The 12,041-nt window shown below is 40.1% G+C and overlaps 2 protein-coding genes across 2 annotated transcripts; one reads left to right on the forward strand and one right to left on the reverse strand.

Annotated features, from left to right (window-relative positions):
• Positions 1–2,858: 2,858 nt before the first annotated feature.
• LOC131974705 (UDP-glucuronosyltransferase 2A1-like) lies at positions 2,859–5,290 on the reverse strand. Its single transcript, XM_059337133.1, has 2 exons — positions 5,216–5,290; positions 2,859–4,608 (listed from the first exon to the last, which is right to left on the reverse strand). The coding sequence occupies exon 2, from the start codon at positions 4,593–4,595 to the stop codon at positions 3,018–3,020; it is 1,578 nt and encodes a 525-aa protein (XP_059193116.1). The 5' UTR covers positions 4,596–4,608; positions 5,216–5,290; the 3' UTR covers positions 2,859–3,017.
• Positions 5,291–9,301: 4,011 nt separating this feature from the next.
• Positions 9,302–10,859, forward strand: LOC131974712 (nuclear factor 7, brain-like). Its single transcript, XM_059337141.1, has one exon. It carries the CDS (start codon positions 9,432–9,434, stop codon positions 10,857–10,859), a length of 1,428 nt encoding a protein of 475 aa, XP_059193124.1. The 5' UTR covers positions 9,302–9,431.
• Positions 10,860–12,041: the final 1,182 nt, after the last annotated feature.

Consider the following 12,041-nt stretch of genomic DNA (forward strand, 5'->3'; position numbering starts at 1 on the left):
TCGGTTAGTTTTAATACATATAATTGGGGTTACATACTGTATGAAGCAAACTGAAATGTGAAGTAACAATCATAAAAAGCTCTAATGTGATCATTTGAGGCTAACATAATGTTACTGTATACTGGACAGGAAGTAAAGTGAGGTAGAGTTCATAAAACGTATCTACATCACACTACATTGTGCAAGTGTTCCACAGGGATTTGTTGTCTAATGTTGTTGCTGATTTGACTGCTTTTGAAACGTGAGAGGATTGTTGTTTTTTGTCACACAGATCAGCCAACATCCACAGAAAGTGTGTCTGCAGCATCAGGCAGTGAACCACAGACCGATGTTGTTTCAGGTATGTGAATCTGCGTATCTGTTACACTAAATGTTAGCGTTAAGTTTGTGAGGTGACAAGCTGAATATGTGCTGTGTTTCTAATCACGTACATCGCATACTTCACCTGCAGTTTTGTACTACTGTTTGTAATATATCACTTTATTACGGGTTTTTTAAGGGGAGTAAGTAACATCAGTTCATTTCAATAAAAATACATGTATTAATATGAATAAATAAGTCTTAATTAAAGGAACTATTTGGAGTTAGTTTTGGTGACATTACAAACTGAACAACATAATTTACTGAATCTGTCAAATCTCTTTTTTTTTTCCGGATAATATGTTCGTGGAGCAATGATTTCAGATGGGGCTTCCAGCAAATATACTGCTGTTTATTTGTGAAATGATAAGTGTATAAGCTCTTGAAGTAGGGCTTAGCAGTATATTAATATTATATTGTATTGAAATATCAGACTAGACTAACGTCTCAGGTTTAGTTATCATTATATTATGATTTGGTATAAGTGTCTGTGAGTCTTCTCTTTACAAAGAGATGTAGTGAGGCTGTCTACAATCATTTGCTCTGAAGGAGAATTAAGATTTCCACTAAAGATTAGTTAGAGTCAGTCAGCAGGACTGTATAATGCTGACTCAGTGTGTGAAGGCTGCACAGATGGAGAAGCATTTCCAACAAGACAGCACTGTTTAAGAAATGCTTCCACTGCTACATTTTAGTCATTTTGTCTCCTATTTAATGCAGTTTTCAGAGACAACATGCTCACATGTGCATCATGTCACCAACATTACTGAATGGACAGAATGTGTACAGTTTGTGGCTGCATGGACACATTTTACTTCCCGTAAACGCCACAAGATGGAGACAAAGTGCATATTTTGTTCAAAGCCTGCTCATTTTGAACACTGAAGTTTTTGTTTCTGTCACTTATTTACATGCATATTATTGTTTGCTGCACAGGTTGATCGGTAGAAGCACCTTTTAACAGTTTCCGATAGTTTTTCCTTTCATAAATATCCTTCACAGAAATCCCATTCTGTTAATCAGACATGCTGTATGTCAGGCATGTAAGAAAGTCAGCACTGCTGTGACTCTTCATGTTGTTGTTGCTTCATCAGTCACCAATTTAGTCAAATCATCTAAAAAATATTTCTCTACTGCATGAATTATTACCTTAAAATGCATGAAGAATTAAAATATTAGAAAAACTATTAAAAATGTATTTTAAAGAGGCAAATTGTTACCATTTGGCAACAACATGCAATCATGAAATTTAATTTTATTTAATGTACATTTACATATACATTTAGTCATTTAGCAGACGCTTTTATCCAAAGCAACTTACAGGAAGAGTAAAAGCAAACAATCAAGGTATAGTGCAATAAGGGCTATTAGTGCATCAATAAGTGCTAGTGACAATTCTTTGAGGAGTAGAATTATTGTGTGGTGCTAGGAGAGAAGATGCTCTCTGAAGAGCTGGGTCTTCAGGAGTTTTTTAAAGGTAGAGAGGGACGCCCCTGCTCTGGTTGGAACTGGTAGTGTGTTCCACCAGCGGGGAACAAGAAATGCAAAGAGTCTGGATTGCCTTGGACCAACGGGGGGTAGAGCCAGACGCCGTTCATTGGAAGAGCGCAATGGTCGTGAGGTAGCATATGTCTGAATCAGAGCGTTCAGGTAGGTAGGAGCAGTACCGGAGACAACTTTGTAGGCCAGCATTAGAGATTTGAATTTGATGTGGGCTGCAACAGGTAGCCAGTGGAGCTCAATGAGCAGCGGTGTGACATGTGACCTTTTTGGCTTGTTGTAGACCAGGCGCGCCGCCGCGTTCTGGATCATCTGAAGCGGTTCTATTGTGCAGGCTGGCAGGCCTGTCAGGAGGGCATTACAGTAGTCAAGTTTTGAGATGACAACAGCCTGTGTCAGGAGTTGAGTGGCATGTTGAGTTAGGTAAGGTCTGATTTTTCTGATGTTGTAAAGTGCAAAGCAGCATGACCGGGTAACTGAGGCGACATGACTGGAAAAGGTGAGTTGGTCATCAATCATCACCCCTAAGTTTCGCACCACCTTGGTGGAGGCAAGACATAGAGAGTCAATTTTGATTTTGATGTTGTGGTGTATTGTAGGTTTAGCATCGAGGACCAGCAGTTCAGTGTAATTTCATTCACTTCAATATTTGCTTATATTTTGCAGATGGCAAAAATTAATCTTGTAATTTTACAAAATAAATTATCATGATAAAAATCAAATGTTTTCCTACCCCAGAGAGGAAGAACTTTTTCTTTTTGAGGGAGTATTTTGTAAGTATCGAATCATTTTCCATCTTTAGGAGCTTTCTTATTGTGGCTTTCTCAGTGTATATATCTATAGAAAAAGGAAGTGCATACACGATTTTCTGATCATGTATTTAATCAATAATTTGTCACATTAAAGTAGAAACAACAGTAAAGCATGGGTTTTGTTTAACTACGATTCAGGAAATGCAATATAAGGATATTATTCAGACTAAATTCTATCTTTATTTTACTTCTCAGAGGCTGACATTTATTTTGTTCTGCTGTACTGTCATCATCACAACTCAGTCATACGAAGTACAGATTTTGATTCAATTTCAACATGTTGTTTCATTCTTTCTTGTCAAAATACATCACAGAAGTACAGGCAGGGCATCATAAGTATCTGTTTTAGTGCAGTTTCTCTTTCCTCCCTCCAAACACTTTACAACACAAACATTTCACTGTTAAAACACAAACCAGTGACATCATCGTGACCGACACCAGCAACAGAGCGATCACATCAATGGAGTGGTACTGAATCCAGGACATCTTGTAGGAGTCGGTCTTTAAGTGGGCAGCTCCCCCATGTCTCATGACAAACTCGATCCAGAATGTGGCTCGGTCCAGAGGCTTCATGGGCTGGTCTCTGTGCAGCCTGGAGAGCTGCTGCACCTTCTCCCTGTAGGACGGCTCATAAAGCACCGCCTTCAGCGCCTCCAGGAAGTTGTCTTTGTTCAGTGTGTCAATGTCCAGCACTCTAGCAACGCCCCTCACTGTCATTCTGAACAGATTATCGTCCTGGTCGAACATCAGAGGAAGGCCGACGATGGGAACTCCGTGGTAGATGGCCTCTTGAAGTCCGTTGGTGCCTCCGTGGGCCACAAATGCTCTGGTCTTTGGGTGTCCTAAGAGGTCGTTTTGGGGCAGCCAGTCCAGCAGCAAGGTGTTGTTGCCCAGGTTGGATGGTCTCTTCCCAGTATGCCTCCAGATGACCTTCTGAGGTAACTGGGCGAAAGCAGCGGCCACGTGTTCTGCTACCTCCTCAGGAAGACTCCCCACCAAGGTCCCCAAGCTCATAATTACGACTCCATGCTCCGCAGAGCTCTGCACAAAGTCCTCCAGATGTTGAGGAAGCTGCTTGGAGGGCTTGCACTGAAACCCACCCATGTAGACGACGTTGGGCATGGTGGGACGAGGGAACTCAAAGGTGAAGTCGGTTCTCATCAACCAAATATCTGCCGCCTGAACCAGCTCTTCGTAGTGGACGTCAGGACCAAAGTGACGCTGGACAAATGGTGTGTAGAGAGCCTCTTGTAGTGTAACACGGTTATTAAGCGTCATTAAGGCAAAAAAAACATTTTTCACCCTTTGCCAAAAAGTCATCTTGTCAGTCAGTGCACTGCCTGGTATGGGAACATATGAGGGAGGCGAGGGGGCAATTGTGTGATGTCCATCTGACAAGATCGTCCATCGTACATTGAAGACCAGCGGGAGCCCCAACCGATGAGCCAGGAGAACCCCTCCGCCGAAGCAGGGATCGGTCAGAACAACATCGTACTTTGCCTCTTGGAAGAACTGCATCAGTTTTGCATCCTCAAACATTTTTGTCATTCCATCGATCAAAGCTTTGTGAGCGTTATACATCATCTCCATAAACTCCGCTCCAGCTTTGACAAACGCTAAAGTGTGGAAGTCTCGACGGAGCTGCAGCATTTTTGGGGTGAAATCTTTCATGCTGCTCTCGTCAAATCCAGTGGAATCGCCCAGGGTGATCGACTGGTAGTGATGGGACTCTGCTTTGATGTACCAGCTGGTTTTGGGTCTGATCACTGTGACGTTGTGACCTCTGGAGTGGAGCTCCTGGATGAGGACCTTCATGTTGACCCAGTGGCTTCCATCCACTGGGAAAACAAGCACTTTCCCTCCATCAGCACTGGGAAGAGAGCAGAGCAGTGCAGCCAGTGTCACCAGTCTGAACTGGGTCATCTCTGAGGTGAAGCTGGAATCATAAAAACAAAGAAGAGGTACAATAATAACAAGGAGACTTTAACTGAACTACTGTGATCCGGAAGGTTTTAATATTTACTGTAGATTGTTCACTCTTTCTCATTATTATTTTTCTATGTCTGTCCGTCTGCTAATCCTGCTACACATAAATCATCCATAGTGTTAGTGTGATGTAACTTTCGTCTCTATAAATGACCCAGAATGACCAGCCGCTCCCAAGAAACCACGATGATGATGATGATGATGATGATGATCATGCTGGTTGTTTCAGGTTTCACACATTTGAACTAAACAGTCAGATTTCAGGCATTTTAAGGAATAAATTCAGTTTATACCAGTTCACAACTGTGAAACTATATTTTATAGATTAAAACATGTTACTCCCTGCTACCTGGTATGAAATAATCCACTCTTAGGCTACATGTAGCTCAACAAGTCTTGTTTCTCTGCTGCAGAGATAAAAAATCAGCGTGAGCTTCTGTGCATGTTGTGAAACCTGCAGTCTGAAGGGCAGAAGCTTTAATGCTCATCGACAAGCTTAATTTACACTTTGTGTTAATAAAGTTGATTGACAATGTCTCAATTCATGTTGTACTTACAGTGGAAAGGTGTCGTACAGCAGATTAACAGTCTCAGAGTCGACAGCAGATCTGCTCTTTAACTGCTGTGTGACTGACGAGCCTTACACTGATTGTTGTGCAACATGTGGGTCAGAGGCAAAGGTCAACACAGGTAGTTTAATCTGAACTGACTGAAGCTGCATTTCTGTGTTCCTCCTCATGGGCTTGTGCCTACAAGATTTATGGGACATTTTAATTATTCACCAACTACTGTGCAGAGCATGATGACATGTTTTTGGGACATATAACATAATAAGTGATGTATGCATTTGGCCACTTTGTCTTGTGATGAAAAGGAGAATATAAGTTCATAACAACTTTGATTCTTAGTGCAAGTTACAGGAGTGCTTTAGAGCTGGTCCAACTGATGAAATAAACACACACTGACATGTTGGTAGACATTACTCCCTGTCACATGTTCCTGCTGGCTGGAAAACAAAAATGTTGTTCAACCTGTTTAGGGTCAGTCGGACTATCAAAATGTTCACGCCTCACCGGAGGATTTTTTCATTGTTTATCAATTGAAGAAGTGAAGAGACGACACATTGGTGAGTCCTGCTGACTGAAATATAACTTCAGTTTAAAATGGCTGACAAAATTGCTCTTGTCGAAAGTTTCCTGAGCTGCCATGTGTGTTCAGAGACTTTCAGAGATCCTGTGTCTCTGAGCTGCAACCACAGCTTCTGTTCAAGCTGTCTGCAGAAATTCTGGAAACAAAGTAAAAACAAAAACTGTCCCATTTGTAAAAGAAAATCATCAAGGGATCCTGTAGTGAAGTTTGCACTGAAGGAACTGGCTGACTCCTTTGCTGGGAGACAGAAATCTGGATCATCTGAGACAGAAAAAGAAGAGAAGAAGCTGGAGGTGGTGTGTAGTAAACATCCAGAAGAGACTAAACTGTTCTGTGAGGATGAAGACAGAGCTGTGTGTCCTGTCTGTGAGTTTTCTCTCCACCAGAGTCACAAAGTGGTTCCTTTTTTTTTATTTCAGTGTTTTACACTTTACACTCAGTCTCAGTGGTTCAGTTCATCCAAACACATTGTGGCTCTGATTGATTATTTGTTCTTTCGTTCTTCAGCAGAATTGATTTGTTCTCAAGAACTTTCTCTAATGTCTGAAATTAATTCTCAGCCATTTTAAACTGAAGTTATGCAGTCCGAAGACATGCAGCTCAGGTTTAAGTAGAAGCTCTAAACTGCCCGTAGGAGTGAATGAGAGCGTGAATGGTTGTCTGTCTCTATGTGTCAGTCCTGTGATAGTCTGGAGACCTGTCCAGGGTGGACCCGCCTCTCTCCTGATGTCAGCTGGGATCGGCTCCAGCCTCCCAAGATACTGAATGAATGAATGAATTCATGTTGAACTTACAGTAGAAAGGTGGTGGAAGAAGTACCCAGATCTTTAACAGTAAAAGTAGCAATACCACAGTGTAGAAATACTCTTTTACAAGTACAAGAACTAAAGTATCAGCATCAAACTTTACTTAAAATACAAAAGAATAATAAATATTATCATTCTGAATGACCAGTTTCAGTATAATAAATCTTATTGGATTATAATTAGAGATGTAATAATGACAGCTGGTTAAAATGAAGCTAATTTTAATTATTTTAAATACTGCTGAGTATGTGGATTTCCCCTGCAAAGCAATAACATTTTATCTAACCTATAATAATAATAATGATAATACATCACCATTTATTTATTGATTATATTTAGTATTATTAATGTCAATAAACTGAAGCACTTGAGTCCAGTATTTGATTAAATGTCCTCAGTCTCTTTCCACCACTCTGTACAGTCCATTGAGTCGTTTCTGTCACAGTCTGCAGCAGATCTGCACTTTTCTTTGTTTTGTGACTGACCTTACACTGACTGTTGTGGGTCAAAGGTCTTCATTCACAAGTTTTTCTCTCTGAACACACTCATAAAACAGATCACCGTCACTGCAGCTCTGACAGTTCACTGCATCTATTGAACCAAGTGAACAAACAGAGACATGTCAGAGAGAGACTGAAAAACTTTTCCTCCTGGTTATAAGAGACGTGCTGCCATGTTGGAAGAGTTACAACAAAATCAAAGAACTCATCGACTCTCATGTTGACAGCTCTTGATTCTCTGTTACAAATTTATAAGAAGAAAGAAAGTAGAATAACTGGTCCTGTTTCACTTTGAAATCTGAAATAATAATATTTTATTAGTCCGTCTGTGGCCTAGAGGTTAGGAATCGTACCGGTTTGAATCCCGGTACTGACAGGTCTAGGACTGAAGTGCTCTTGAGCAAGGCAACTAACCCCCCTGCACAGCTCTCCGGGTGTAGTAATCAGTGATGCCGGTAACGCGTTAATTAGTAACGCGTTACTCTAATATGACCACTTTTTTCAGTAACGAGTAATCTAACGCGTTACTATTTCCAAACCAGTAATCAGATTAAAGTTACTTATCCAAGTCACTGTGTGCGTTACTATTTTTTGTCATTTTCCTTAGTAAAACGATATATTTGCTTTCTTCTTGCGACTCGGGGAGCGACGTCGATCGGTGGTTTTGCAATCTATTTTGCGGGTAAAAATGGGTTTGGGTGGGTGGATAAAATTGGGCTGTTTTCGGATCAGTTCTGCGGGTTTTTGAAGCCGAAACACGGGCACTTCAGATCCTTTTTCTGCGACCCTCTGTTCAGCAGGCAGCAGTCTCACTCACTCATTCACTCACACACACACTACAGCTCTGGCTGACGTGCCCCCTAAACTCACAACAGACACTCCCACTACCTTCAGGCTACGTTAAGTCAATCAGTAAGGATGACTATATGGCGCTTTATATCCAACACAATCATGATCTAGTCTGTCCTTAGCCTACAAAATAAAGTTTGAGAAATGTCTGCATGGAGCACAGCTGCTTACAGGTGTGCAGCTGACAGGTGTGCAGCTTACAGTGACAGTTTCCTCATCGCTACCTGAGCCACCATCCGATCCTCCTCCTTCAGTTTTTGCCCGTACGCGCCCGGTATCTCATCTCTTTCTCTCTTGCGATTCACACAGCACAGCTGGACAAAGTGGTCTATAACTGCCGTTTATATGCAGCAGTCAATATGATCGCTATTGGCAGTCCGGGGTATAAATGCTCAGAGTTTGTTTCATTTTAATATATTATTATATATAAGTTGTAAGCTTCAGAAACCATCAAACACATATATTTAGGAAAAGTCGCCGACTGAGAGACATGTAGTTTTAATGTAAACGGTTATTTTTAAAAAAAAAGAGAGTATTTATTTTTAAGTAAAGTCAAGAAAGACTGTCTTTATTTTATTTTTTATTTAAAAAAGAGTATTTGTTTTTAAGTGAAGTCAAGAAAGACTGTCTTTATTTTATTTTTTATAAAAACATGTATTTTTTTTCAGGAAATTGTTTTTAAGTTTGTACGTTACTGTTAAAAATACACCAATACTCCAATAAAATGAGTATTGGCAATTTAAAACTGGTTGTCATTTTTATGTTGAGGCGGCGAGGGGTTGTTGTCGGCAGCTGCTGAATGTAACTAATAAAGTAACTTGTAATCTAACTTAGTTACTTTTAAAATCAAGTAATCAGTAAAGTAACTAAGTTACTTTTTAAAGGAGTAATCAGTAATCGGATTACTTTTTCAAGGTAACTGTGGCAACACTGGTAGTAATGTGCTGCCCACTGCTCCTTGCATAGTGTGTTCACTTGTGTGTAAAAAAGGATGGGTTAAATGCGAAGGTTTAATTTCCCCATTGTGAGATTAATAAAGTAATCTTCTTCTTCTGTTAAACTTCAAACATTGTGAAGATTCTCAAAGGACATTGATGGATTATTTTCAACTAACAAATGTCACTTATTTGTTTTGCAGTTTTTAGTCTCATAATAAACATTCAAATGGTTCATTCCACAGATTTATGAGCTATTAATTTTTTATTGTACTGAATGAAGAGTTAAATTGATACACATGGAAACATTGTGATGCCATCTGCTGGTGACTTAATAACATGACAGCATTCCTGCTGTTACCTGAACCTGTGACAGGTGATAGAAAGTGAAAGTAGATTTTGACATTGTTGACGGTGCAGAGACGCCATTACAGGGAGTGAGCTCTCGACTGGAAAACACACATTTGGAGTATTTAATGCAGTTAGGGGCAGTAACTTGGTGAGTCTTGCTTTTTAATTTAGATACCAACACAAATGGCTGAGAAAATTGCTCTTGTTGAAAGTTTCCTGAGCTGCCATGTGTGTTCAGAGACTTTCAGAGATCCTGTGTCTCTGAGCTGCAGCCACAGATTCTGTTCAAGCTGCCTGCAGAAATTCTGGGAACAAAGTAAAAACAAAAACTGTCCCATTTGTAAAAGAAAGTCCTCAAAGGATGAACCAGATGTGGACTTTGCTCTGAAGGAACTGGCTGACTCCTTTGCTGGGAGACAGAAATCTGGATCATCTGAGACAGAAAAAGAAGAGAAGAAGCTGGAGGTGGTGTGTAGTAAACATCCAGAAGAGACTAAACTGTTCTGTGAGGATGAAGACAGAGCTGTGTGTCCTGTCTGTGAGTGTCCTCTCCACCAGAGTCACAAAGTGGTTCCTATAGAACAAGCAGTCAGTGACCTGAAGGACCAGCTGAAATCTGACTTACAGTCTCTGCAGGACAAGAGGGACAAATATGAAGAAGTGGAGGAAATATACAATGAAGTGACTCAACACTCCAAGAAGCAGCTGTTGTCCACAGAGAGACAGATCAGAGCAGAGTTCAACAAGCTCCACCAGTTCCTGAGAGAGGAAGAGGAGTCCAGACTGGCAGCTCTGAGGGAGGAAGAGGAGCAGAAGGGGAAGACTATCAGCAGAGAGATGAAGAGGATTCAGGAGCAGATCTCCTCTCTGTCAGACAGTATCTCTGCTGTTGAAGAAGAGCTGCAGAAACACAACGTGCCATTCCTCAGCAGTTATAAAGCCACTCAGACCAGAGCCAGAGTCCAGTGCTCACTGTCAGATCCACAGCTGCTCTCAGGAGCGCTGATAGATGTGGCCAAACACCTGGGCAACCTGTCCTTCAGAGTCTGGGAGAAGATGAAGGAGAAGGTCCACTTCAGTCCTGTCATTCTGGACCCAAACACTGCAAACCCCTTTCTCTATCTGTCTGATGATCTGACCAGTGTGAGACATGGAGACACAGTGAAGCAGCAGCTTCCTGACAATCCAGAGAGATTCACAAAGTATGCCACTGTTCTGGGCTCTGAGGGCTTCAGCTCAGGGAAACACAGCTGGGAGGTGGAGGTGGGAGATCATCCTCGCTGGCTTGTAGGTTTGGCTAAAGAGTCAGCTGACAGGAAGGGGAAGGCATTCGCATCACCAAAAGGTGGGGTCTGGTGTTTATTGCATTTTGATGGAGAATACACTAATGGAGTTAGTCGGACTGTCAAAGTGAAGAAGAGTCCCCAGAGGATCAGAGTCCAGCTGGACTATGACAGGGGGGAGGTGTCCTTCTACGACCCTGAAGACATGACTCACATCTACACTCACAGAGACACTTTCACTGAGAAACTCTTCCCATATTTCTGTGTTGTAAAGGCTGGTGATGCTAAAACTGCTATTAAAATCTGTCCAACAGATTTTTCTCTGTAATGTTCAGGAATGTTAATGTTTGTTCAGACTTTATTCTGATTTCATCATCTATCTAGATCTCAGTGGAATCATTTAAAAAGTTGTAAATATAAACTCAATACTCGAGCTGCATTACAGGTGATAAACGTTCATACAGGTTTAAATCAGTTTTAATGTTTGGATTTTAAGAAACAGATTTAGTGTTTTAGTGACAAAAGTTATAAATATTAATTATCCTGATTATCAACATTTAATTTAAAATCAAATATTTTAGTCTTTCATCAGTTTTACTTTTTTATTATTTTTTCAGCTTATTCAGTTATTTCAGTTTTGGATCTGTTGTTTTATTAAATGTTGCAATGTTTTATTTTCATTCAGTCTTTAATTCTTACACTGCTTCTTCATACTGTAGATGATATTTTTGTAGTGTACACATGGTGAATAACATGAATGATAGATGTCAAGTTTGTGATGAACAAAAAGGAAATACCAGCAGAACAATTTAGTTTGTTTCCTCAATCAAATATATTAAAAATAATCAAATGTGCATCAGATGGATGCTGCTTCACATGATGTGTTATTAAATCAGCAGTAGTTTAATTTACAGGTTTGTGTTTATGTATTTCCAGTTTCTTTATATACACGAGTCAAATAGTCATGTCACTGTACAGAAATATACAAATAACTAGAAATATGCATCAACTTAAACATTTGTGGACGGCTGGAAATTATTCAATGATATTTTCTTTTGTAAAATCAAAATACAAATGAATAAATTGTACATAAAGAATCCAGAAACATCCTCATACCGCCGTGATGAAGGTAAATGTCAGAAAACATGAGAAATAAAGCATGGCATGTTTAAAAAGAGTTGTGCAACTTGTTTATTTTTAATGGAGTTTCAAAGATTTAAAAGATGGTTAAACTTTTCCCTCCTACAACTTCAAAACATTATAAACTCTAAAACAGCAGTTCAAAGGTTAAAAACTAATAATTTACAACAGTCTCCTGAACATAAATATATATTTTTCACTTTTAGATGTCAGAAAAACAAACAGACGAGCAGAATCGTTGCAGCTGTTGATAAGTTTTGTGATTTGAAGTTGTAACAGTGTGTTGATACTAAAGTCTGTTCTAAACAGCCTCATTGAAGAGAGGGAGTACTGAGGGTTGTTACACAGAGATGTAGTGAGGCTGTCTACA

This window comes from Centropristis striata, chromosome 7, assembly GCF_030273125.1.
Source record: "Centropristis striata isolate RG_2023a ecotype Rhode Island chromosome 7, C.striata_1.0, whole genome shotgun sequence".
NCBI lineage: Eukaryota > Metazoa > Chordata > Actinopteri > Perciformes > Serranidae > Centropristis > Centropristis striata.

Coding starts and splice junctions, on each gene's coding strand:
- LOC131974705 (XM_059337133.1), bottom strand. CDS start 4,595: ATGACCCAGTTCAGACTGGTGACACTGGCTGCACTGCTCTGCTCTCTT.
- LOC131974712 (XM_059337141.1), top strand. CDS start 9,432: ATGGCTGAGAAAATTGCTCTTGTTGAAAGTTTCCTGAGCTGCCATGTG.